Raw genomic sequence first — 25,409 nt, forward strand, 5'->3', positions numbered from 1 at the left:
GTAAGGCACTTAAGCTTCCACACCTTGTTTTCCTCATCCATAAGATGGGCAGAAGAGTGTTTCTGTGTCAGGGACACAGGACATGTACCAAGAGCCTGGCACACTTCCCAGGCAACTGCTAAGGTCTCACTGGGTGCTGGTATAAGTATCATCAAGAGCAATGTGGGGTGTGTGTGCGTGTGTGTGTGTGTGTGTGGTGGGTTGCGTGGGGGGACTAGACATCTGAGAATGGGGAACTGCAGGAAGGGTTAACATGCCCAACCCAGCCCCGCTCCCGATCTATCTCGACAGGGTAGCAATGCCTTCTTCCTCTTCTCACACATGGGAAGAGACTTCTAGAACTCAGGGCCATTTGGATCCATCCCAGCTGGACAAGATGGTGCTGGCTGAACAGGATGCTCAGGCACCAAGGACCACACCCGCCCCTCCCCAGTCTCTCTCCTGGAGGCTGTTACCGTTGTTTATTGAAGGGGCTCTCGAAGGTGATGTTCTCCTCCACGGTGGCATTCAGCAGCCATGGTTTCTGAGATGCATAGGCCACAGGGCCTCTGCTCCTGGAAGGAATTGGTGGTGAGTGGAGGGGCCTTCCCGGGGGCTTGGACTCAGAGCAACTGTCAGGCCAACCGGTGGGTTAGACTCAGGGAAGAGGGTGGATATACTGAGCCAGCCAGGGCACGTGGCAGGAATCTATGGTGGGTGGTGGGTAACGCAAGCCAAGTCCTTCCTGATGGAACTCAGTTCTCCAAAAGAGATTTCCAGTTCTTCTAACCCCACTTTGTGCCGCTTTAATCCCCAAGACCCAGTCTGAAAGCCACACACAAGGATCTGGCTACAGCCAGACTTGGGAACCTCGCTGTTTGACCACATGGGTATATGAGGAGACCCAGCTCTTGGCTCATTTAAAAAGGAGAAGAAGGAAGGCCCCCTGTGACATAGGCCTTCGGAGGAAACTCTCCCAGGTGGGAGGAGACCCTAGAGAGCCTCTGCAGACACAGTTGCATCAGAGCTTGACACAGTGTCCCAGGAAGTCCTGGAAAGCCTAGGCCTCAGGTGGCTAGGCACAAGCCTTCCATCTCCCGCCTTCCCCATGAGCTTTCTTCAGCCTCATCTCAACCCTGAGGCAGAGAGGATTCCCCAAGCGCCACCCAACCAAGCAATTCCTTAGCCTGGCTTCCTTATGTCCTCATCAGTGGCTAGACTCGGCAGAGAAGGACATTTTTACACAAACAGCGCCAAGGAAATCATGTTCAGTGTGTTGTAGTTTCCAAAGCACCCCGCTCTCCACTCCCCACCACCGCAGAAGCTGCTGGTAATGGACATATGTGACGAGGTACATCTACAGAAACTCCCAGGCCAGAGTGGAACGCAGCTCTTCCTGGGGCCCTTTGAGGAAGCCTGCCAACACAGGTACCTGGCATCCGAGTCAGCCACTGTCTCCCGCTCTGGGCTGCTGAAGTAGAGAAAGAAACAGGTCAGGCTTCCCTGCGGGGCTGGGTCCTCCATGGAGATTTCTGATTTCTGGGTTCTATAACCAACCACCCCATGCTTCTGTAAGCCTTGGGGCCCAGTCTGAGGTTCTAGACGTGGCCAGCCTAGACTGTACTTGAATTCACGGGCCTTGAAAAATGGGATCACAGGCTCACACCATCAGGCCTGGGATGAGTAAAAACCATTGTCACATCTAAGTTTTTTCCTCCCCTCTGCAAACCACATTTTGCCTTCATCAAAACTCCATGGCTTAGCCTCATGCCTCTGAGAACGTCTGGCAGTACAGTCTTGTGTTCATACTTAGCACTGTCACCCACAGGCCCTTCCATCCCACCCATGCCTGTCCCGAGGCAGTACCTGGGGTCCTCTCCCTCGCTGTCTGGAAGGCTGCTGGGTCAAAGAGAAAGATGGGCACCAGTTACTCCACTGCCTCCCAGCACACTGGAGTTTCACGGAGAAGAAGTTGCTATCCCTCCCACCTCCCACCCTTTCCAGAGCCCCTTTGCTGCAGAACTGACTCATCTCGACCCCAGCACCTTGCTGAGTAGTCTCCACACAGCACAGGCTCAGCTGGCACTCCTGGCATAGACCTGAGGCAGCGGTGAGCCTGGCTGGGTACCAAGGTGGTTTCCCACCCCGGATGACTGAGCTTAGGGAGGGATCGTGGCTTTCCAGCATGGTCACCATCACTGCACACAGTGTTTCTCAAACCGCAGGATCTGAGGGTGGGTCAGAAATGATTGGAGCAACAGTCTGTAAAAAGGAGAAAGTGCTGGTGTGCACAACAGGCCGTGTGGATCTGCCTGGGGCTTTCTTGAGACTGTCAGCGCAGGGAGGTGAGTCCTGTCATAGTAAGAGGTGCCTTTGGAGAACAGTGATCTGAACACCGGGGCCAAGCCTTTCTGTGGTTTTTCTCCTGTCCCAGCTCAACACTTCTCACCCTTCCTGAATCACCGTCCAGCAATGAAATGTGCACTTGTGACGTACACATGAGGGAAAACACAACCTTCTCTGAACTCATGCAGGGTTTTGTGATTATAATTACTAAATGAGTAGTATTTAAAAAAATTTTATTTATTTATTAATTTATTTTTTTTGGTTTTTTCAGACAGGGTTTCTCTGTGTAGCCTTGGCTGTTCTGGACTCACTTTGTAGACCAGGCTGGCCTTGAACTCACAGCGATCCACCAGCCTCTGCCTCATGAGTGCTGGGTTAAAGGAGTGCGCCACCACTGGCCAGCCTTGCTAGTATTTTTAGACAAGGCCTCATGCAGCTCAGACTGACCTCAAGGCTGCTCTGTAGCTAAAGATGACCTCAAACTCCTGATCTTCCTGTTTCCACCCACCAGATGTTGTGGACTTGAACCATACCATATGCAGTTATCTTATTTTATTTTATTTATTTTTTTCAGTTATCTTATTTTAATAATGCTGAGACAGCCATTGTTTGTTGAGCCTTAAAAGTACTGATAAACACTGTAATAGAACGGTCACTTAATATTTTTAGATTTATTTTGCTATTTATTTATTTGTTTTTGTATATGGGTATTTAGCCTTTGTCTGTTTGCCCTGTGCTCTGACAGATGTGGGCTGTCACGTGGGTGCTGGGAACTGAACGTGGGTCCTCAAGAAGAGCAGCTTTTAACTTGTGAACCATTTTTCCAACCCTAAAATGATCACTTAAACATGCTAAATAGCCACACGGAGTTGTTTTGATTTCTCAGTTCCATTTTGCACATATATTTAGGCTCTGAGAGACTAACTTGTTCAAAGAGACACAACAGAAAAGGACAAAGGCCTGATAGGTACCCATCCAGCTCTGGGGCAGGACCAGGTGAGGTCATGACACATTTGCCATCCCTGGCCCTTTCCTCTGGCTGTTGTGGTCCCCGTCCGTTCTCCCTACCTAGCCTGTCTTCTGCAAGCACCAGATTGCCACAGTCAACAGCTCACAGGCAGACCACTAACATGAGACAGAAGAAACCGGAGCTGACAAACTCCTGCCTGTGGCCACAGCCCAGATAAGCTTCTCCTCGAGAGACTTTCTCCAGAGCAGCGGAGGATGTGGTCTCCATGGCCTCCCAGAGGGCTCAGCACAGGCTCCTCTAGTCCTGACTCGGCCCTGATCATCTTGATCCTGGCTGCTCAATTAGCGCCCCTAATGGACTGCCTTGGGAGTTAAAGGCAGGAAGAACATTCTTTCCAGCCCAACGGTGCTTAGCACGTGACTGATCTGTAATAAATGGAGCTTGTTAGCAGGCTTATTAATCACCAGTGAAGAGGGAGGGAGGTGTGAGTTCTCGCTGGTAGCCATGCCCGTCTTCAGTGCTGACGAGTTTACTCTCAGTCTGCTCTCATCCTACAACTGCATCCGGGCCCCGCTTTACAGATGAGCACACTGAGGCTCTCCGGGTTGGAGAACAGGCTCGATGCAGCAGAGTCAGAAACAGAGGAAGAAGTTAGGGTGCTGATTGGGTTCGCTTGCTCTTTCTACTGTAGCCCCAAACCTCCAGCAGGCACCTTAGTAAGGCTTTGTGAATATATTTCAAACTAAAAAGTACACGTGGCAAGCATGCTCTCTCACTGACTGCTGGAGTGTGTGCGTGTGAGAGTGTGTGCGCGCCGGCATGTGCGAGCACACACGTGCATGCATTTTGTATGTACTTCTTGTGGGCATGTCACCTGTTGGTACATGCAGTTAGAGGCCAGAGGTCCACAGTGAGCGACTTCCTCAGTTGCCCTCCCCCCCCCACCCCCCCCACCCCCCCCCCCGTGTTTTGAGACTGTGGGAAGCCATGCATCTGCCTCTTAAGTTGCCAGTATTATAGAGCAACCAGCTCTGTATTCCACAGCAAGCAGTTTCCTGACTGGACCTCTCTGGGGCACCCTGCTTCTCCTGGCCTGCACTTTGCATGCCAAGCTACACCAGGGCACAAAGCCACGGTCTGATGGGTGAATCTGGCAGACGAGAGTTACAAGACGCCAGGGAAAAGTAGAAGAAACCAAAGTATTTGAGAATTTTGAGAAGATGATACACAAATGTACAAAATGAAAGCCAGGACATTTGGGGGAGGTGAGATCGTGAGTGCTTTGTCTATTTTATACTGTGCATCTTTCCTCATTTAAGGTGCATTTAGCGTTTTATTTTTAAATTACGTGTATTTGTGTGTCTGTGTGGGTATGTGTGGTGTACATGTTATGGCTGCCTAGGGAGTCTAGAAAAGGGTGTTAGATCCCCTGGAACTAGAGTTCCAGGCAGTTATAAGGCTCCAGATACGGGTGCTGGGGAACTAACGCAGGTCCTCCGCTACGGCAGTAAACACTGGTAACTGCTGGGCCATCCCTCCAGGCCTCAAGATGTCAGGTAAATGGTCTGCCACTGAGCTATGGCCCCATGCCTACTTTTTTTTTTCCCTTCATACCTATTTTTTTTTTTCTTGAGCGTCTTGCTAAGTTACTCAGACTGCTTTTGAACTCAGGGCCTTGAAAACGGGATCGCAGGCTGACACGACCAGGTCTGGCAGGAAATGTAATTTTTAAGTCATTTGGAAGAGGCCACCTGGTTCCCAAGCCTGGCTGGTCCTATCGGAGTCTCTTATTCACTGGTCACCTCCAGGAGACTCAGGGGCAACCCGAGTCCCCAGGCTCTCCTTTGCACACTTGGGTACATGTAAGAGCAGGAATCAGGTAGCTTTGAGCTAAACACCACAAACTAGCAGGCAGGCTCTGAGAAAGGCCAACAGCAACACAGCCATTATTGGGCATAGATAGACACACCCACAGGTCACCTCTGGTTGCCTCAGTAGGTGGTAGGGAGAAGGGAGCAGGGAGTCCTGGGGAAACCAGATGTGTACCTTCTCACGGGGGTGGGAACTTTCTCCCCACCCCATGCACTTCCTGATGGCTTTAGGGGGACATAGAAGTCACGCCGGCATAAGGACTAATGGCCTTATTCTTCCCTTACTGGGAAATGAATTGTGCCTGAGTGTGTCTGCTAATATTGACTTTCATTAACATGTTTTCTTCTAAGAGATTACACAGGGAGTTTGCAAATTCCAGGTTGACAGTTCATTGAGTCAGGAAGGCAGGGAGGGGCTGATGACTTACACAAAGGAACACGTGGGAGTCACGTGGCTGAGAACCAGAACCAGGGTCTGCTCAGGGTAGCTCTCCACCCTTGGGCTCCTTCTACACAGCCCTGTCTCCCTGAAGTTACCTGGGAACAAGGACCAGTTCTTCCTTCTCCTCAGTTCAAAGGAGAAGCTCCGAAGGTCCTGCTCTGGGCTGTTGGAGAGAGCATCAGGGAACCTTTGGGGGCCCAGAGGCCCCCCTCCCCCGACCCAATCACTGCAGAGAGTGTAAGGTACGGCACAGGGCTGGCTCCTTCCAAAGTGGCTGCAGAAAGCTTGGAGCTTCGGCTAGTTAGGGAGCAGCTTGGGCAAAGGCTTGTGGGATAGAGGCACATTAACACAGTCCCTAGCTGTCCCTAGTTCATTCATTTGTAAATGAATTCATTTACTACAGTGACTATGGACTTAGAAAGAAAAATAAAATGTGGCTTTTGTCTCCAGGGAGCTTTCTCTGGTCTCTCCTGGGAAGACAGGTTGGGGGACAGTATGAGAATTTTGTTCTTGGCAAGGAGGCACATGGCTGCAAAATTATGTCGATCATAATATTTATAGGGTTCTTGCTACATGCTAGGCTAATCCTCGCCTCACCCCCATGGGTTAAATGGGAAACTGGGCAGGACGCTTATGGAATTTTCCAAAACACACAGATCAAATCTGATCTCAGACAGCTTGGCCCAGAGCATCTGCTCCTGCCTGCTTAGCCATACTTAGCTCATTTGGTCCTCCGAGGAGCACAAGCCGTCCTCCATCTCCCCAGAGCATTCTCAGTGCTGTGTCTCCCTAATCTCCCAGTTTCCTGCCCTGTGCCCCCTGGAAATCTTTCTGGCCGCCTGCTCACCAGGGCTTGGCCCTGGTAAGGAAGAGTGTCCTGACAGGGCCCTTGCATCCGGCAGCAGGCATGAGCACTATCAGGAGGGGCCTCCTGGTCAAAAGCTATTCTGTTCTTGGCTCTCTTCGCAAGCACATCTCTCTGAAAACCTGAGGTCCAATATCTTGGATTCGGATCTCCTCCCAGGAAAGAGAGGCATCCAATGTACAGTAGCTCCCATTCTCAGCTCATTGCTCCGAGATAGGGGTCCAGGTGGAGGACACAGTGCTCCAGGATTTGCAGGACAAACAGCAGAAGCCAACAGAGCCACATCAGTTTAGACTCTCTGGTGTGCAGCCATTTTAACGAGCCCCTAACTGGCCTCCCCTCTTGCCCCGTCCCCGACTCCAGCATCCGTTATCAGGAGCAGCTGCTTGTCCAGCCCTTCAGCTCTACGTTACTTCTTCTGCCTGGTGCATCCATCTCTGCCAGGGTCGCTTCATCAGTCCCTCATCACTGCATCCCACACACCCAGTGCTCCAGGCGCTCAGAGCCATGCTCTCCAATATCAGCACGCCTTTGCCTGTGCAGCGACCTCATCTAGGATAACCATCCTTTTCCACCCTTGCCTTTCCCGTTAGCTAGCTCACTGAGAAGTCAAGGGCCTTCTCAGTGGGCCTCCCCCTGCCTCAGCCACAGAGTTCCTTATTCTCTGGGTGCTCTGGTGGCACACTGGTTTCCTTGCCCTACTTTTTTCTTTCTTTCTTTCTATTTTTTTTTGAGACAGGGTTTTTAGTGTGTGTGTGTGTGTAACAGTCCTGGCTGTCCTGGAACTCACTCTGTAGACCAGGCTGGCCTCGAACTCACAGAGATCTGCCTGCCTCTGCTTCCCGAGTGCTGGGATTAAAGTGTGCGTCACCACACCTGGCAAGGGGCCAAGTCTTAACTATCATTGAGTTCCTGTTGCTGTGCACAGGGTCTGGCATCCCAGATCAGCATATTTTGGTCGAATTAATGTATCGGTATGGAGAAGCCAGAGCTGGAATTGAGCCAGAGATGGGTTCTCATAGCCACCTAAGGGTGACTACAGGCTAACCTGTTATGCCCAGGGGGAGCTGGCCCATGAAGGAGAGCAAGGTAGATTCTGGGGGAACAAGAATCTTGGCACCTCAGTCTCTCCTCCTGGACAGTCACAGAGGAAAGGGGGTCTGATGAGTGCAAGGCCTGAATTCATGTAGTGGCTTTATGAAGGGTGGTGTGTGTGTGAGAAGGGGGGGGGAGGGGAGGGGAGGGAGAGGGAGGGGGGCATGCAGAGGCTGCTAACTTTTGGGCCATCAGGTGAAATGTTTACTTGTTCACAGTGGAGTCTCACAGGTGCGCACTTGTGGCTGCAAACCCTACTTCTGCCGTGATGAGAGAACTGGGTAACCTGCTTCCCTTCAGTTTCCCATCTGCTGAATGGGGAAACCAGGGTGAGGGGCTGACAGGCACTGAAGGTCCTGCTCAGTGCCTGGCTCAGGAAAGGCATCCAGCCTTAGTCACCACGGAGAGGCTCCTTGCCTCCCCTTGGCTGAGGAGAGAGGAAGCAGCCAGGGTCCCAAGCACTGGGGGCCAGCTGAATCCCCGGTGCGTCATTTGCCACCTCTGGTGGTCAGAGGAGCTGGTGTGATGATGTATGTGGGGTGCGGTGGGGTGCAGAGAAAGTGAAGAAGGGAGAGCAGCCAGGTTCAGAGGCACGTTGGCCTCCTAGCTGTGTGGGACACAGTCCAGGGAGCCCCAGGGGCAGCTCCAGGGTTGAACTCAGCAATCCCCTCTGGAAAAAAATTTAACCCTGAGGAGAAACTGGGCCCTGACTGCCTTCCACGTGGAATTTAAAGACTGATTCCCGGGGCTGGAGAGATGGCTCAGTGGTTAAGAGCACCATCTGCTCTTCCAGAGGTCCTGTGTTCAATTCCCAGCAACCACATGGTGGTTCACAACCAACTATAATGAGATCTGCTGCCCTCTTCTGTAAAGCACTCATATGCAATAAATAAAGTAAATACATCTTAAAAAAAAAAAAAAGAATAATTCCCTAAGATCAAGACCCAGGACAGTAGCCAAGCCTGGGTCTTGCTCAGATATGGCAACAGAAAGTGACCCAAACTTCCAGAGCCCCAGTTGGCTGCTGCCTTGAGGTGGATGGGTTTGGTGAGATCACGCTTGCTAAGGGACCTGTCCTCAGCAGGGACCCAATAAACACCGGTTGCTTTCTTCAGCCCACAGTTCACTGAGGCGCCTGCCTTGTCACACAGACATGGCTGATAGGCACGGGTTCGTTACCAGAAGCCTCGAGGAGCTGCTGTTGATATCAGAACTAGCACAGTGAACTCAAGCCAGTCGCAGGGCCTGCCCAGAATTGCCAAGGAGTCTCTCAGTGGGATGGCGAGTGGAGGCAGGGCCATTTCCGCTCCTAAACAGGACCCACGGCTTACAGCACCCCCAGTGAACCCCAAGCAGGGCTCACCTGCTAGCCCACAGCCACACCAGGGATGGAAACTTGTTACTGCCAGGGACACCATTTGGGGACAGTTTGGAAAAAGAGGCCACAAGTGCGAAGCCTGTAGTCAGCTCTCTCTGCGCTGCAATTTCTCTCTGCTCGGTTTATCAAAACCTGTCATCTTCAGTAATTTCCTTTTAAGAACGACCTGTAGGGTAGGCTGGCCCTCCCGTTGTACTGACTGCAGCCCCTCAGTCATGAATAAGAGCTGTGAATTCCAGTTGGGGCACTGGGGCATCTCTTTCTCTTGGCAATGTCAGGGCACCGAGCCAGGCATTGTGGGGGCATCTGCAGCTAAGGTTCTGAACACCTCTCCACCCTCTTCGCTTCTCCTCGTTCCCTCTCCTCGCCTGCCTTTTAAGGATTCTATTTGATGTGCATCTTTCAGTAGCTAATTTCACTGCCTTTTAGAAGTAGGTGGGTATAAATAATAGATTCATGATGGGCTTTGCCTAAGGTTCTGGCTCTTTAATGAAGCTAGTGATCTTTGGAAACCAAGGTGTTTGTCTGGGTTACTTGTGGGCCTGGCACACTCTCTCTGAATGGTCTCCAGTCTGCTGAAAGCCATGTTGGCAGGGAGGAGAAATACAGCCTAGGAAATATGAGACTTAAGAGTGAGCAGATCTGAGTTCGAATCTCCGCTCCGCCTCTTGCTAGTTTTGTCAGTTAGGGCAAATACAGCTCATCCACAGCGTGAGAATTGGTAATATATACCCTGCTGGTGTCCGTTCATGCATAGAATTGTGCAAAGAGCGCAACACACTACATGGCAAGGGTTGAATGGATCCTAACAGTGACCATATGAGAAAAACTACAGCATTCAACAAACGAGAACGGTGCATCGCCTGCAGAGACGGATGGTTGGAGGCAGAGGAGCAAATGTTACCTGTTCCAGAAGACGGCCCCAGAGACCTTCTGCATCTCCCCCAGGGTGGCGAGGAGGAGTGAGGACTTGCCGCAGCCCACCTGGCCCACGATCATGGTCAGCTGGCCTGTGGCAATGGAGGGCAACAGATGGGAGGGGAGCTGGATGGAGTCTGAGCAGCTGTCCCCCAGGAGAGTAAATGACAGGTGCGCTGGCTCCAGACCCTCATCCCTTGCCCAACCTGGAGTCCCTAAGAAGTCTCCTTCCCCGAGTTTCTCCTTCTAGTGTTGACACTGTTCTCTGGCTTCCTAGGTCCTTCCTCCACTTCCGACATCCTCTGCTTCCTCCTGCAGAGGTCTCTGACAGGAGCACAGCCACTTGTGTCCCTCCAAACTGCCACCATGGCTCCCACCTCTGACCCTCTGCCATGCGCTGATGGGAGAGAACACACCTATGTTCAGAACCTCCACTTTCACAGCCCTCCTAGACTACTCAACTCTGACACCTGTTAAAATGTCACTGACAACACACGGTTTGACATCAAGGTGTCACTGTCTCGCCCTGACCTCGGCTGCAGCCTGGTTCTGTCTAGAAGTCAGACCTCAGAATGGCCAGCTAGGTAGCAGAGGGCAGGCGCTTAACAAACATTGACTTGGCCTTTTTCTCTGTTTGGGGCATGGGGGGGGGCACGTCCGGAAGGGTGAGCTGGCATACCTCGGGGAATCCGGATGGTGATGTTGGACAGAGTGGGGAGTCCATCAGGGGTCCAAGTGAAGAAACCTCCGATGATCTTTATTGTCCATCCCGGCCATGGTGCAGAAGACGACAGAAAGGGGGTTGTCAATGTGGACTGTCCCTTGTTTCCCCTCCCCTATGAAGGTCAGTGCATACTGCTTCTAACCCTAGGAGTGCTTCCTGGGCAGGACAGTGGGGACAAAGCCCTGTCTGAGGTACCCTAGAGAGTAAAAAGCGAGTTCTGCTGAGTGGGAGTGGAAACAGTGTCTTTGGCTTTCCTCCTGCCTGGCACGGGGGGGTGGGGGCTTTGTTTAGAGGACTCGGAAAGCAGGTTCTTGAAGCTTCTCTTGGAAAACGGTGTTGAGGCTGGGTGTTTGGACACGTGGTTGAGGACTCACCTGGACACAGAAGTTGTCGGCATCTCCATCCATGCTGGGGGCCAGCCTCTGCAGTGGGCCCAGTAGATCTCGGACCTCTTCCCGGGCTGGGCGCTTGCGGTTCACAACCTTGAGGGGCTGAGGATGATTAGGAGGTGAGGGCTTCTGGGCTGGGAGGACCCCCCTTCTGGGGGGGAATGTGAGGGCCCAGTGCAGGTTGGACACACACTTCAGGACTCAGATGAAACCGTTGGAAGTGTCAGGGGGAGTCTGGATACTTACTACTGCCTGGTACTTGCCAGCTTGGCCTTGGGGTGCAGGCTCTCGGGGAGCACACTGCTCCTCACGGATCTCTGCACTGGACAGGAACTCACTCAGTTTTTGCACGCTGCAGAGGAAGGAAAGAGATACCCTTCACCCCCAGGGTTGTGGGGGGGGGGCAGAAGAGGGGAGAGGAGGAGGTGTGAACTGAGAAAACAGCTCTTAGGTTCTACGTGTGCCCCACAAAGGCTGTGCTGCCTGGGAGCTGGTCAGAGGGCAGGGTACCAAGTGTTACCAGGAGTTAAAAAGAATACATATATTCATTTGTTTTGTGTGGTAGGGTCCAGCAGGTACATGTGCTATGGACAGCTTTAAGGAGTGGTTCTCTCCTACTGCGTGGGTCCTGGGAATTGAACTCACGTCATCAGGCTTGGCAGCAGGCACCTTTATCCGCTAAGCCATCTTGACACCCCTCTACCCACTGTCCCATTTTTTTGGTATTGTTTTGTTTCTAGGCAGGGTCTCATGTAGCCCGAGTCAGCCTAAACTTACTAGTATAGCTAAGGAGAGCTTTGAATTCCTGATTCTCCTGCCTCTACTTCCCAGGCTCTGAGGTTACAGGTATGCACAGCCACACCCAAGCTTATATATACATATATATATTAAACTGGTGGTCATTGAATTCAGGCCTTGACTATACCAGGTGAGCACACTAGCTTGAGTTAACACTCCACAGCCCCTAAAGACTTAAAAAAAAAAAAAAATTTGGCCAGTCATCGGAGTAGTCTGGATGGGAGGTACCTTTGTTTGGTTTAGGTTGGTTTAATGTTAAAGATGGTTAGTTGGATTTTACTAGTTAAACCATTAGAGTTAAGGTTGGCTATGTTAAGATCACTTGGGGTTCAGACCAGTTACTGACAATGTCATTGGAGCACAAACTATGTGCCAGGCAGCATGCCAATTACTATCTGAGCATCACAGAATCTTTCCCATGACAGGTGCTCAGAAGGGGCTCAGATCTCAGGAAGGCGTGTGCTGAGATGGAAGGCCCCCCTCCCCCGAGAAAATCCTGGCCTGGATCCTTCTCTCACCTCACGAGGGCTTTGACAGTGGACCGAACCACACTAGACAGCAGGAACAGAGGCGTGACCAGAATGTGAAAGAGAGAGAGGGAGGCAAAGGCCACGGAGGGTGAGAAGTCCGACTCTTTGAAGAAGCTGACGTGGCCCACGAAGGTCTGTGGATAAAGGCACAGGGAGGGTGCGGTGACTCAGGGTGTGGGTCGCCCTGGTGTGCTCCCACAGTGGGAGCCCAAGGTCCTGGAAGCTGAGAGCTGTTCAGGACTGTGGGGGAACCTTTCAGTTAGAGGCAATCATCTTCTTCAGTCACCTCATGACAATGTCCCCAGAAAATTCAGGACTCATGCTTAGGGGTGTGGCAGCTCCCTTCTGGCCCCTCCCTTCTGTGCCAAGAATAAGCAGGGATGAGCCCTGCTCCCCTTAGAACTCTGGGTGTGAGCATCCCTAGTCCACAGTCTGGTGAAAATGCAAAAATTGTTGCTATAACACTGCCCTCCTGGGTCTGTCCCCAGCTACCTGGCTGGCTCCGCAGCACAGTTCCCAGAGCCCAGGCCAGGAATTGCCTCAATAAATCACACTGAAAATGAATTCCCCGGCATGCCTGGCAGCCTGTGCCCTCCAAGGCTCCTCAGGGATGCCGGCCTCAGGGGAACTAACAATATCTTTTAAAAGAACCTCAGTTCTGAAACAGGCACGGGGGCAGGCGGGCAGCTAGGTGGGGGTGAAGGGTGGGCTCCGGGGGCCCCAGACCTTGCTGTAGGGCAGTGACCTGCCTCCACAGCTAGGCTTATGCATAGCTTTGTTCAGAGGCACATCATGTCTGTCCATAATACAGGAGCTGTGCCGTGGCATCTTCCTAAATCCAAAAAAGCAGGTTATACAACCGTGTATGCAACACAGTCCTATTTCTGTAGAAGTGACATATCATCTGCTTTAAAAAAGGCCGAGAAAGAAACACCCTGACGATGCTGAGTAGGGAGTGTGAGGGGGTCCACCTCCATTTTCACTCGTCTTCCTAACTTTCCCATCATTTTTACGACAGATGTTCCATTTTGTGTGTGTTAGCAAACAGCCATCTAAAAGCTCCCTAAAGAATACGTCTCCTCTTACCATTTTTGAGACAGGGCCTTATGTAGCCCAGGCTGGCCTTGGAACTTACTTGTGTAGCCAAAAGTAATTCTGAATGGGCACTCCAGCCTCTGTTCCCCAAGTGCTGGGGGTACAGAATGTGCCATCGTGCCCATCATATGTGATGCTGGCCTGGAGCTCGGGGCATCTTGCATACTAGCAAGTACTCTGCCAACAACAGAGCCATATCTCCAGGCTCAATAGCTATTTTGTAAAAGGAGGTTTCATTCCTCTAGCTACTATGTATCCTGTACCCCAGGACCTGAGACAGAATCCCCGTCTCTGTGGAGTCGGGAGGGAATATATCTACATCCACCCTCACACCCCGATACAACTGTTGAGATCCTTGCACGGAAGAGCGGGACTCGGATGGCTCCCCACCTGTCCCCTCCCCAACCCTGCGCAGAGGAGAAGGGTGCACTTACGATGAGGACGGCGGCAATGGGAATGGCTGTGTTCATGAAGACTGTGGAGGAAGCACAAGGTGAGGTTAGGAGAGGAAGAAGGCTGCCATGCTGGCCAGGCTAGCGCGCATGAGTGGAGGCCCAGGTTGCTGGGTGCATCTGCAGAGAGGGCACCCGCAGCCCCATCCTTCCTTCCTTCCCCAGAGCTTCCTGTTCCGCTAACCCCGGCCCTTGCTTCCGTCCTGTGAAGAAGCGATCGAGCAAGGTCCATGGTAGGACTGGCTGCATGGCTGCATGGCTGAGCAGTAAGCAGCTTGTGTCTCAGGGTCCCCAAAGGCTGCTCCTTCCAAGACCTCAAGATCAGGCATATCCCTGTGCAGTACAGACACTTTCTAGATTGCGAGGGCTCTCGGGAGGGATTTCAAACTCCCTCAGACTGAGGGGTTGGAGACTGAGAGCACAAATCGGGGTCTTCCTTAGATCTAGGGCCTGTACCCCATGCTCAGCTTGGGTAGCTGCTATCTGGAGTAGAGGCCCTTTCCTCATTCTGTTAGAAGTCCAGCCTCAGGGGCTGGTGCGCTAGCTTAGTGGGTAACGTCACCAATCGGACAGCTTGAGTCCCATCCCCAAAGCCCATTAGGTAGAAAGAGAGAATAGATTCCCACAGTTTGTCCTCTGGCCTCCACATGTGTGCCATGGCATGTGTGTGTACACGTGTGCATGTGTGAACACACCCCCCCCACACCCACCCCCCCCACACCAATTAACTAACTAAATTCAAAGCCTTACCTCAGGGTCTCTCCCACCCTCTTCTCTCATTCTTTTAGGCAAGTTCGGGGAGGGGAGGGGAGGGAGCGTGGGGGGAGAGGCTGGTTCTGCAATTACCCATATTAAAGCCCAAAAGAGCAGGATGCAGGAGGCTCTAGCCAAGGCCAAAGGCTAAGCTACTGTATCGGTCCTGTCTGCTAAACAGCCAAGCCTTTGAGACTCTGAAGTCCAGATGCTGCCTGGCCGGCTCCTTGCTGCAAGAAGCCTGCAGTAGCTAGTTCCCACAGGGATGTCTGGAGCTGCGGCCACTGCTTCAGAGAAACTCAGCCTGGTAGAAGGGCACACGCATGGTCCTTGTTCTCAAGGGCTCCCCCCTCAGAAGAAGGGGGTGAGTATTGCTCTCCCAGGAAGGCCCGGACGTGAAGGAGGATGGGAACAAGTTCCTAGGGGAGTTATCAAGCAGGCGGGAAGGAAATGTCTATCTTTCCTCAGGAATTTCTAATCTGAAAGGGGAGATGACAATGCTCCGCTATTATGGCTGAAGCCCTGGGCAGTGCTAATCTTCCTGCAAGACTGGAAGGCGTTTTAATCAATACCAGCATTAACTATGGCCATATTGCAATTGCCCTGCCTGACAATGCACTCGCCTGATGCCACCACCCTGCTTTATGGCTTATTTCAGGGGGTAGAACATTACTGGTTACAACTATGGTACCAAGGGTCCTGGATAGGACACAGCACAGCCACGACTGTTTGGGAAAAGCACACAGCTGTCAGGCCTGCACCCTCCACTGTCACCAGCCACACAGCCACACACCTGAAGTAGTGTGACTCCTGCCCACAGAGCCAGTTATCCCGAGGTACCCTCGAGACAGAGGCCTCCCTTCTGCCCGTCTCTAGTCCATCAAGATAACACAGTAAGATGGCAGGAACACTGGTGCCTCACCCTTTCAGCCTCCGGTCCTTGCAGAAACAAGCTGCAATTTGGAGCAGGGATTGACACAACTCAGAGAAAGCAATCTAGCACTGTGTGTCGGGAGTGGCAGAGAACTCCCGACTTTTTGACCCTGTGGTCCATCTCCTGGGCATTTATCTGAATAATCACCCAAGAGAAAGAAAGGCTATCACATCAGCAAGGTAGTGCCAGCCTCAGCGCCATGACGGCAGAGCACAGCTCCAGCTGTAGCAACAAACCACCCAAAATGAGGCGGGCTAGAAACTTCCAGCATGGGGGTCAGCGGAGGACACCTTAGTAAAGTGATGGTGAACATCTCTGGGGGGACATTTGGCAGGCAGAAAAGTCTGCCATAATTGATATTTTATTCTAATGCATATTTCCCCTGGTCATGATTGTTAAAATATGTATATTTTTGTTTTATTGTCTTTATTTTTAGAGATGCCTGGGCTCCTTTGAGGAATGAGAAAAGCTATAAATAAGTTAAAAACGAACATTCAGAGCTGAGGCAGCAATGTGGAGCCTGCTTGTGACAGAATTAATTTCTGGGCCGTGCTGACTGTCACGAGAGGGGATGAGAATGTGGCTTTCCAGTCCCCCCCACCGCTCACTAGAGAGGTTCTGGTCCCCTTTGGGGTGGGATCTAGGGGAAGGGCACCACCAGTTGCTGTATTTCAAACACCTCTCTGAAGATCATCCATCACCCTGGGAGAGATTTGGCCACCTTGGGGGGTGTCACTGGGGGACCTGAGGCTGGGACTCTGTCCTTCTCTGAGTATGGCAGACAACTGGGGGAGGAGAACGAACAGGCAGCTGCCGTGGGGTGAAGACCTGAGGTCCCATTTTTCTGGGCTCCACAGTTTCCCACAATGGTAGAAGAGGCAGGAAATTCAACGGAGAACAGATTTCTCTCTAACTCTGGTCCAGAGTGGGTGATTCCCTTTGATTTGTGAGGAAACAAAAACAAAAAGCTACCACCACCACCACCACCACCACCACCAAATACTACTACAAAAAACAATCAAAACAAAAGATTGAAGCGCACGCCAGCACGCAGATGTGAGCGTGAGAAGTGTGAGCTGTGGGCTGAATGACGTCAGATGCAGCAGAGGATAGAAGGGGGTGTGGTCAGGCTTTCCTTGACACAAAGTTACCCAGGAGGAGGGCGCCTCCACTGAAGGACTGTCCAGATAAGATTCTGGGAGAGGCGGTGATGTTTTATAGGAGGAGGGCCCAGCCCACCGTGGGCAGCACCACCGTTAGGCCAATGGGCCCAGGCAGTAGAGGAATCTAGCTGAGCCCGAGCAGTGAGCTAGGAAACTGTTCCTCTGCGGTTCCTGCTTCAAGCTCTTGCTGGTGTTCCCGTCCTGCTACGCTGTGGTCGACTGTGATCTGCAAGTGTAAGCAAAATGTATCCTCTCTTCCCAACTTGCCTTTAGTCATGGTATTTACTAAAAGAGCAGAAAGTAAACTAGAACAGTGTGTGTGTGTGTGTATGTGTGTGTCTGTAATTACATGTGTGTGTGAGAGTGCGTGTATGTGTATCTGTGTGTGTATGTGTGTCTGTGTATGCATGTGTGTGTAAGTGTCTGCGTGTGTGCATGTGAGAGTGTCTGTGTGTGTCTGTGATTACATGTGTGTGTGTGAGTGTGCATATGTGTGTCTGTGTGTGTATGTGTGTCTGTGTATGTGCATGCATGTGAGAATGTATGTGTATGCGATTACGTGTGTGCATAAGTGAGAGTGTGCATATGTGTGTGTATGTGTGTCTGTGTATGTGCATGCATGTGAGAATGTATGTGTATGTGATTACGTGTGTGCATAAGTGAGAGTGTGCATATGTGTGTGTATGTGTGTCTGTGTATGCATTTGTGTGTGGGAGAGTGTGTATTTGTGTGTGCGCGCATACAAGTGTGCATGCATGTGTGTGTATGATTGTAAGTGTATGTGTGTGTCTGTGACTACATTTGTGTGTGTAAGTGATAGTGTGCATATGTGTGTCTGTGTGTGTCTGTGGAGTATGTATTTGTGTGTGTGTGTGTGTGTGTGTGTGTGTGTGTGTGTGCATGCACATGTGTGATTTTTGGCTGAGATGAGGCCTCATGTATTTCAGGCTGCCTTTCGATGCATTGTGTAGCTGAAGATGACTTTTAACTCCTGGACTTCCTATCTCTATATCCCAAGTTTGAGGATCGCAGGTGTGTGTGTCACTACACCTAGCTCGTTAGGGTAAGAGGCCTGAAAAATCACTATAAAAATGAGGCCCATCTGCAATGATTCAGAGGCATGAGTACTGTAAAAAGTCCCTTTAGAGTTACTCACTCAATCCAACAATTATTTTTTAGCATCCTTCCCCCATTGCAATCTTTGTCCCAAGGCAAACTTTGTGTTAGCTTTCCCTATTCCCACGCAGAGGAGACAAACCCACCTGAAGCAGAGCAGACCAAGTCACTGGCTCCCCTGGCTCTGTCCACGGAATGCAGCTTGGCCTTGTGGGTACCAGCCTGACATTGTGATACCAGAAGCTTTTCATTTCCTAAGTTACCATAAATATTTCAGGACTCATGTGCCAGGGAGGTTAACTCCAGCTTTGCCTCCTGCGGAGGGAGGGCAGGACTCAACCTGGCTCTAATGGAAAGCTGTGCTAGGAGGAAGGAAAATGTGTTTTGAAGCGGGGTGTGTGTGTGTGTGTGTGTGTGTGTGTGTGTGTGTGTGTGTGTGTGTAGGGCGGTTTTCCATTCTGTCTGATTGTCAACAGAGTGAAGCGGAAAGCAGGGGCCTGCTACCCTGTCGCTGGGGGCTACAGAAGTGCATCAGGAGGCCCCCAGCAGGACTGATTTTTGCTCCTCTTCAGCCAACCTGGCAAACCAGGGTCACTTAAGTGACCTTCAGCAGCTGCACTGATTGGCAGGGAGAGGGACAGGTGATGAAGGAGAGGAGCTAGGGAAAGGAGGGGACCAGGAGATGGGTATAGTGGTGAGCACCCAGAATCCCTGCACTCAGAAGGTGGGAGGCAGGAGGATCAGAGTTTAAGGCCGTCCTCAGCTATGTGGGAAGCTCCAGGCCAGTTGTAAGAAATGGTCTCAAGAAGACTAAGGTATAAACAAAAACAAAACAAAAGGCTTGTGTTTCCACATAGGAGGCCGGAGGGAAACTGTGTTGTGAGACAGGCAGTGCGTGGGGTGTGGAGAGGCACTATTCTGTGCCTTTGTGGACACTTGGCCCCAGTCCTCACACACAGCTGAGCTGATTTTCTGGCCCTTGGATTTTTAAGACACAGCCTGAGACTGTCGCGTTGCCTGTCTGGAGTCCGGACCCCTGAGCACAGAGCATTGACAGAGATGGCAGTCACATCTTCAGTCTGCCTAAGCTCCTTCCGTGCCTCCCTGGCCCAGGAGTAAGCGCAGCGACCTGACACACAGTTTTCTATGAGTTGGTCTCCACCTACTGAAGGAAGGTAGTGATGGAACCCGCATCACTTTCCCACCCCGAAGCCTTTGTGCTTGGAGGTTCCTTTCTCACCCAGGTAACTCATGCTTATCCCAGAGAAACTACCACAGGCGTCTCCTCCAGTGTTCTGACGCCCGCCACCTCTCAGACTAGGCTGGGTACAACTCATAACTTTTATGGGCATCCAGAATGTCGTCTCTGTTCTTGTCAATCACTACACTGTTGCATGATGGGCTTCTCCTGTAGACTATAAACAACATCTGGCTACAACCAGCATCTTTTCTCACCCAGTGCCGACCCCAGGGCCTGGCACATAGGAGAGACAGCCAGTAAGTAAGGTGGTCCATAAATGCTTGAAAGAAACAAATGCACAGGACCAGGCAAGCAACGCAAAAGAAAGGGACGTCTAGAACTGACCCCGTGCCTCTAACTTGTGCATGGCCACTCCTGACTGTCACAGCCAATGTCCCCTAAGACTGTGTGGACCATGCCTATTCCTTCCTTATGCTCAAGTCATCAGCAAAGCTCAGCATAGAGAGAGCTCTGACATGGGCCCGCACGTGGACTGATGGCACTTTTGGCTGACTGACTGTCACGCCTCTGCGAAGCGCCGGATGTGGGCATTCCAGTGTTTCTTTTAGTGCCCGGTCCACCCCTGCCACTAGCTGCCGGGACAAGACACCAGAACTCTTGGTGACCCTGTGACTGAAGCCATCACAAATGTCAGAACGAATCATGCCCGCCCCACAGGCTGCCTGCAGCGTGTGCATTCATGACCAGACCGGAAACCCATCTGGCAATCCCATCATGGGCCCCATCTGGAAACACGACACCTGGACTCTTCCATGTTGCTGGGACCCCATGGCTGGAGCCGATGGCAGGAACACGAGGTTTCCATTAGCCTAATGACCTGTGCCTCGATTCCTGGAAACAGAAGCCAGGGAGGCTGGGAAGAGGATGGCGAGAACCCACTTGAAGCACGGAGCACCTGCCTGCAGCCAGGAGAGGCCTCCACCCGACCACTCCCTCTCGGAAGAGATGCCACGCAAACAGCTCCAGGCTTTCCGCATTCTCCCGAAGGAGAGCTGCACTTGGCGGTGCTTTTACACGCGTTACATAACCTCCCACTATCCTCCTCTCCCCCCCCCCCAACCCCCTTCCCAATCATTCTCCTATATTGAGACTGGCTGTGTGCGCCCGCAGGCAAAACAGGGGTCAACACCAGGTGCCGGTCCTCGGGAGGCACCCACTGTTTAGTTTTTGTTTGTTTGAGACAAGTCTCTCCCTGGGACCTGGGCTTGCTGATTAGGCCAGCCCGCCTCAGGGAACCTCCTGTTTCTGTCTCCCCAGTGCTGGCCTTATATGCCCAAGCCTCCCCCCACCCCTGGCTATTTTATATGTGAGTGTTGAGACTCAAACTCACGTCCACACACTTGTATGGCAAGATCTTTATGAATCTTCTACCTCCCTGGCCCCAGGGATGGCTTTTCAAAGCTTCCGCATGAGAGAGAAGTCGCCCTTATCTGTCTTTTTGGGTCTGACTTACTTTTCTTTCCTAGCACCATCTCGCACATCTGGGGTGGGGTAACTCACAGTAACGTCCTATATGTTTTCTGAATGACTATAGACTAGCTCCAAAGAGCTTAACAGGAGCAATGATACGGAGGCGGGTAACGTTAATGGCCTGGTTTGATGTGTGCACATCCGAAACATACACTGAAACCTCAACTGCATCTCATAGATATGCATGATTATTTTATGCTCATCAAAATTTACAGACAAGGGCTGGAGAGATGGCTCAGCGGCCAGGAGCTCTGTCTGCTCTTCCAGAGGAGCCAGGTTCAATTCCCAGCACCCACATGGCAGCTCACAACTGTCAATAACTCTGTCCAGTCCCAGAGGATCCAACACTCTCACACAGACATACATGCAGGCAAAATACCAATGCACATAAAATAAAATAAAGAATTAAAAAGAATTTACAGACAAAATTCTTAAAGAGATGGAGATGCTAGCAGCTCTAATTTAATCATTACACACTGCACGCAAGCATGAATTATCATGTGGTGGTCCACACACATGTATAATTAGAATAATTACATGCCTCCTCACTCTCCGTCCAGGGACCAGACTGTGTTGCCCTGCTGGTCCCTTGTGGCCTTGTGCATAGGTACAAAACACTTCCTGCTTTGCTCCAGAGGTCCTTTCTGTTTCTCATTCTTTCCCCAGATGCTACTGACCCTGGGTCCCAAAGTCTTGGCTTAATCTTCCAAGATCCTGTCACACGGGCTGCGGTGAGACAGGCACTAGCCCATGGACCAGGCATCCTAAGATGTTGCATATTCACAAAACAGGTTGGAGTCTGGAACTCAGGGAGTAAATACAAACGTCTCAGGTGTACTTCCTGGGGCTGCCTTTTCTTTGATGCTCACTGTGCCTCAAATTATGGGGACCCAGTGGCCCCAAGTTCCTTGCTGTTTCTTTTCCTTCTCTCCATGTCAGCCATGACAAGCCTGCCTCACTATCTGAGCCATAGTACTGCTGAGAGAGGGTGTCTCCTAGCTACCGGGAGAAGCTCTCCCAACCAATCTCATTCCTCAGTATGTATTTCTTTATCTCTCACCAGGCTGTCCTCAGGGCAGAGCTATGATAACACAGCAGCTCCTGGCTGGGTGGGCAGCAGGAGCTGATGGAGACAAGGCAGAAATGGGACTAGATCTGGGGCCCTCGGCTTCTCTAGATGTCCGTTCTAATGTCCCCACCTCATGAAGTGCCTCATACCTGCTCGGAGAACAGGAGGGTCAGGGTGAGGATGAAAGGGAAGGCTAGGACCATTGGCGGCGACCATGGATCTATTCTGAGACAAGGGGGCGGGGTCTTAGGCCTTCCGATGTGAACACACAGGCTGTCTGTGGTAGATGACCTCGCCATTGCTGGCTGGACCAGGCTCTGTCTGAGATATCAAGGACCATGGTATAGCTAGACCTGGTGATGGAGTACTGACTACTTGGGTGCTCAGGGCCAAGCATTCCTTGTGACGGATGGTGGCTGCCTGGCCCCAGCAGACCCTCTCTGAAGGCAGCACAAATGCCAGGAACACGTCCATGACCTGGGCCGCCATTTTTTTCTCTCCGTGGGTTGCACTGTAAGAGTCTATCTAGGAGAGATCAGTCACGCCCTCCATCACTGTCCCCAACTGGCCACCCCACAGCACACTGAAAGGAAACAATGTGACACTCAAGCCTGTAATCCCAGCATTCAGGACGCTGGAGCAGGAGGATTACTGTGAGTTAAAGGACAGCCTGGGCTGCACAGTGAGTTCTAGGTCAGACTGTGGTAAAGAGTAAGTCCCTGCTCAAACGCTCTGCCCCACAAAGGAAAGCAAAACCATTTCATGTGGAGGCGGAGGTCAGCCCTGACCAGCTCTCTGAGGTTCCTTAATCTTTCCTACTCCCGTTAAGACCTGTTCAAGACTGTGTCTGTCTGCAAAGACGACACAACCTCATGATGGCCATGGAATCCCAGTCCTTCCACTCCCTGGAGCTCCCTGGCATCCTGGAAATATCATGTGGAGGCTCTGCAGGGTCTGTTCTGAGGGGCGCTGCTATACTCTGTGGGGGTCTCTGAAACACACTGCCCACCGAGCCTCAGCTTCCTGTCAGTGAAATAGTTGCCCACCTGTGGGAAACAGTTTCTGTTGACTTTCCTTGCCAAATCCTATATATATATATATATATATATGTTTCACAATATAGCTTCTAAATCACAGATTCTCTTTCTAGCCATGTTTATTTGATTGACATGTGCACTGATTTGGCGTGCTTTTTACTTCCTTCCTTCTTTCCTTCCTTTTCCTTTGTCTCAGGGCCTGAGCTCTTCTTACCAAAATGGCTGTTAACGTGAGCAGGTCAGGGAAACAGAGTGAATCTGCCGCTCGCTGCGTGTCTACATCTCAGTGAGACACGGGGAAAGCAGCCACCATTGGGTACGTCCATGGAGGATGAATTAGCATCAGCTGTGATTCAGTGTTGGACCAGTGCCCCATGGTCACCTGACCTCCATGCGCCCTCCTTCTGCCTGGGTCAATAGCTAAAGTTTTAACTTCTAGAATGTTCTTTTTTGTTTTCTTCCCCTGCTTATCCCCTATGTGGCCTTGTTGCTTTTGGATCTTAAAACCAAAAACAGAAAAAGAAAACCCTCTTTAGTCATATCAAATGTGCTAATTTTATTATCTTTTGGGTGACATTATTTCAAGATATTTAAAATTTTATTTATTTATTTGTTGTTTGTTTGTTTGTTTTGTTTGAAACAAGGTTGCAAGTAGCCTAGCCCGGCCTCGAACTCGCTATACAGCTGAGGACTATGAACTCATGATCTTCCTGCCTCTGTCTCCTAAGTGCTGAGATTACAGGTGTGTGTCACCATACCTGGTTCTCTTAGTGTATTTGTATATGGGGTGTGTGTATGTGTGTGTATGTGTGTATACATACATGTGTGTATGTGTGTATATGTGTGTTGGTGCTAGTGTACTCATGTATGAGTGCAAGTGTACACATGCCATGGGACATGTGTACACGTCGTCACAGGACAATCTCCAGTGCCAGTTCTCAATTCCTGCCTTGTTTCTGACAGGGCCCCCTGTTTACCACTGCATGTCGCAATCTAGAAGGCTTATGAGCTCGGGGATTCTCAGGCCTCTGCCTCCTGACTGGGCCTGGGAGCACTGAGACTGCAGACCTATGCTACCTACCGTGCTTAGCTTTTTGTGGGCTCTGGTAATTCAAACTCAGTCCTCACCCTGGCATTGTAGCCGGTTCGCCCGCTGAGTGACCTCCATAGTCTCTCCTATGGTTAGGAATCTGACAGTCTCTTCGATGGTGACTTTTCCCTTGTAGATTTCGACTTCTTGGTTATCAGTTAGCTCGGTGTCTGAGGGGATCTTTCCACTCGATTCTCTAAAGCGGTTTTCATATGTGTGCCTCTAGAAACCCAGATGGTTTTATACAGAGCAAAAGGCTAGCCGGGGTTCCTGCCCTGTTCAGGCAGCTAGCCCTTTCCTCTGCATACCCCATGGGGAGATGGCAGCTTTGCTGGGGCAGTGACAGCTTCTTCCGACTCTGAACATTGTTCATGCTCAGAAGAGTTGGCAACCCTTGCTTAGTCCCTTGCTCTCTGCCGCCTGGCAATCCTGTACTAGCTCCGTGAGGAGCGAGACTTCATCTTTCTTTCGCACTGGTATTAAGAGCTAGCACAGAACCCTGCACACAGCAGCCTCTCAGGACACATGTGCATAAGTGAATTACAAAAACTGACTTCTAGGCTAGCAAGATAGCTCAATGGTTAAGAGCATGGACTGCTTTTGAAGAGGACCCCAGTTCTGTCCCTACCGGCTCCCTCAGGCAGTTCACAGCTGTCTGTAATTCCAGCTCCAGGGAGACCCAGGCCTCTGGTATTCAAAGGCACCTGCACTCATGTGAACATACCCTCACATATATACCCATGTACTTATAAATGGTAAAAAGGAATTTTTTTTTTAAAGGAACACAGATTTCTGGGAGTTTGCCACCATAGTTAAAGCGTCTCCAGTTCCTGTGACCCACCCGTCACCCCTGCCTGACATCCCAGGCTTGCAGGCAGGTTCACTCACTGGAGATGGAGGTGTAGACAGCGAAGGCCCTGAGGCTAGTCATTTCCTTCCTGCGCGTCATCTCCACCCTGGAGCAGAAGATGTCTTCCCACGCATACAGCTTGAGCAGTTTGATGCCCCGGAGCATCTCATTGGTCTGCTTCAGCCTCTCGTTGGAGTATTCCTGGGGGGAGGCAGTGGCGGTGGTTGTGTGGTCAAAGTTAGAGCAGGCATGCCCGCGGCCCTGGCTCGGCCCTGGAGAAGGCACCAGATCCATGTCCTCGCTCTCTGCCCAGCTCCTGTCCCCCATGAGCATGTTGTTAAGTTCCTCCCATAGAAACTGAGGCGTGGACTGAGAGCATGTGGAGGAGGTGGCTGAGGTGAAGGCCGTGGAGGGAGACAGGGGGATGGCAGAGACGGACCATGCATAGCCTGGGACACTCACCAGCGTGCTCCGCTGTGCCTGGGAGAGCTTGGTGGCCACAAAGTACTGAACGGGAGCCAACAGAATGATGACAGCTGCTCCAATCAAGGCACTGACCCCAAGGATATAGTAGAGGAGGATGACGCCCACAACGATCTAGGGAAGGTGACAAGGGGCTGATGGGCATTGGCAGCATCCTGCCACCGACTCTTTTGAGAGTGTGGTATGCCTCAGTGCCCGAGTTTTCAAAATGCCCTGGGCATGGAGTAGGGCACAGGACCGGGCATGGGAAGGAAATATATTGGCTACACATGCAGACAAGGCACGGGGTGGTTAACCAAGGGCATTTTCCCCAGAAGCTGGCTGAAGGACT

General features: G+C 51.4%; 1 protein-coding gene across 1 annotated transcript in view; it reads right to left on the reverse strand.

Moving 5' to 3' along the window:
* The window catches only part of Abcc8 (ATP binding cassette subfamily C member 8), a 114,865-nt gene that overhangs the window by 58,502 nt on the left and 30,954 nt on the right, over positions 1-25,409 (reverse strand). Inside the window, 11 exon segments of the mRNA XM_051148594.1 lie at positions 456-554; positions 1,412-1,450; positions 1,846-1,875; positions 9,851-9,956; positions 10,544-10,619; positions 10,963-11,079; positions 11,224-11,329; positions 12,294-12,439; positions 13,835-13,875; positions 24,634-24,796; positions 25,058-25,192. Coding sequence (XP_051004551.1) covers positions 456-554; positions 1,412-1,450; positions 1,846-1,875; positions 9,851-9,956; positions 10,544-10,619; positions 10,963-11,079; positions 11,224-11,329; positions 12,294-12,439; positions 13,835-13,875; positions 24,634-24,796; positions 25,058-25,192 — 1,058 coding nt within the window.

The sequence above is a fragment of the Acomys russatus genome, chromosome 7, assembly GCF_903995435.1.
Source record: "Acomys russatus chromosome 7, mAcoRus1.1, whole genome shotgun sequence".
In the NCBI taxonomy this organism is placed as follows: Eukaryota; Metazoa; Chordata; class Mammalia; order Rodentia; family Muridae; genus Acomys; species Acomys russatus.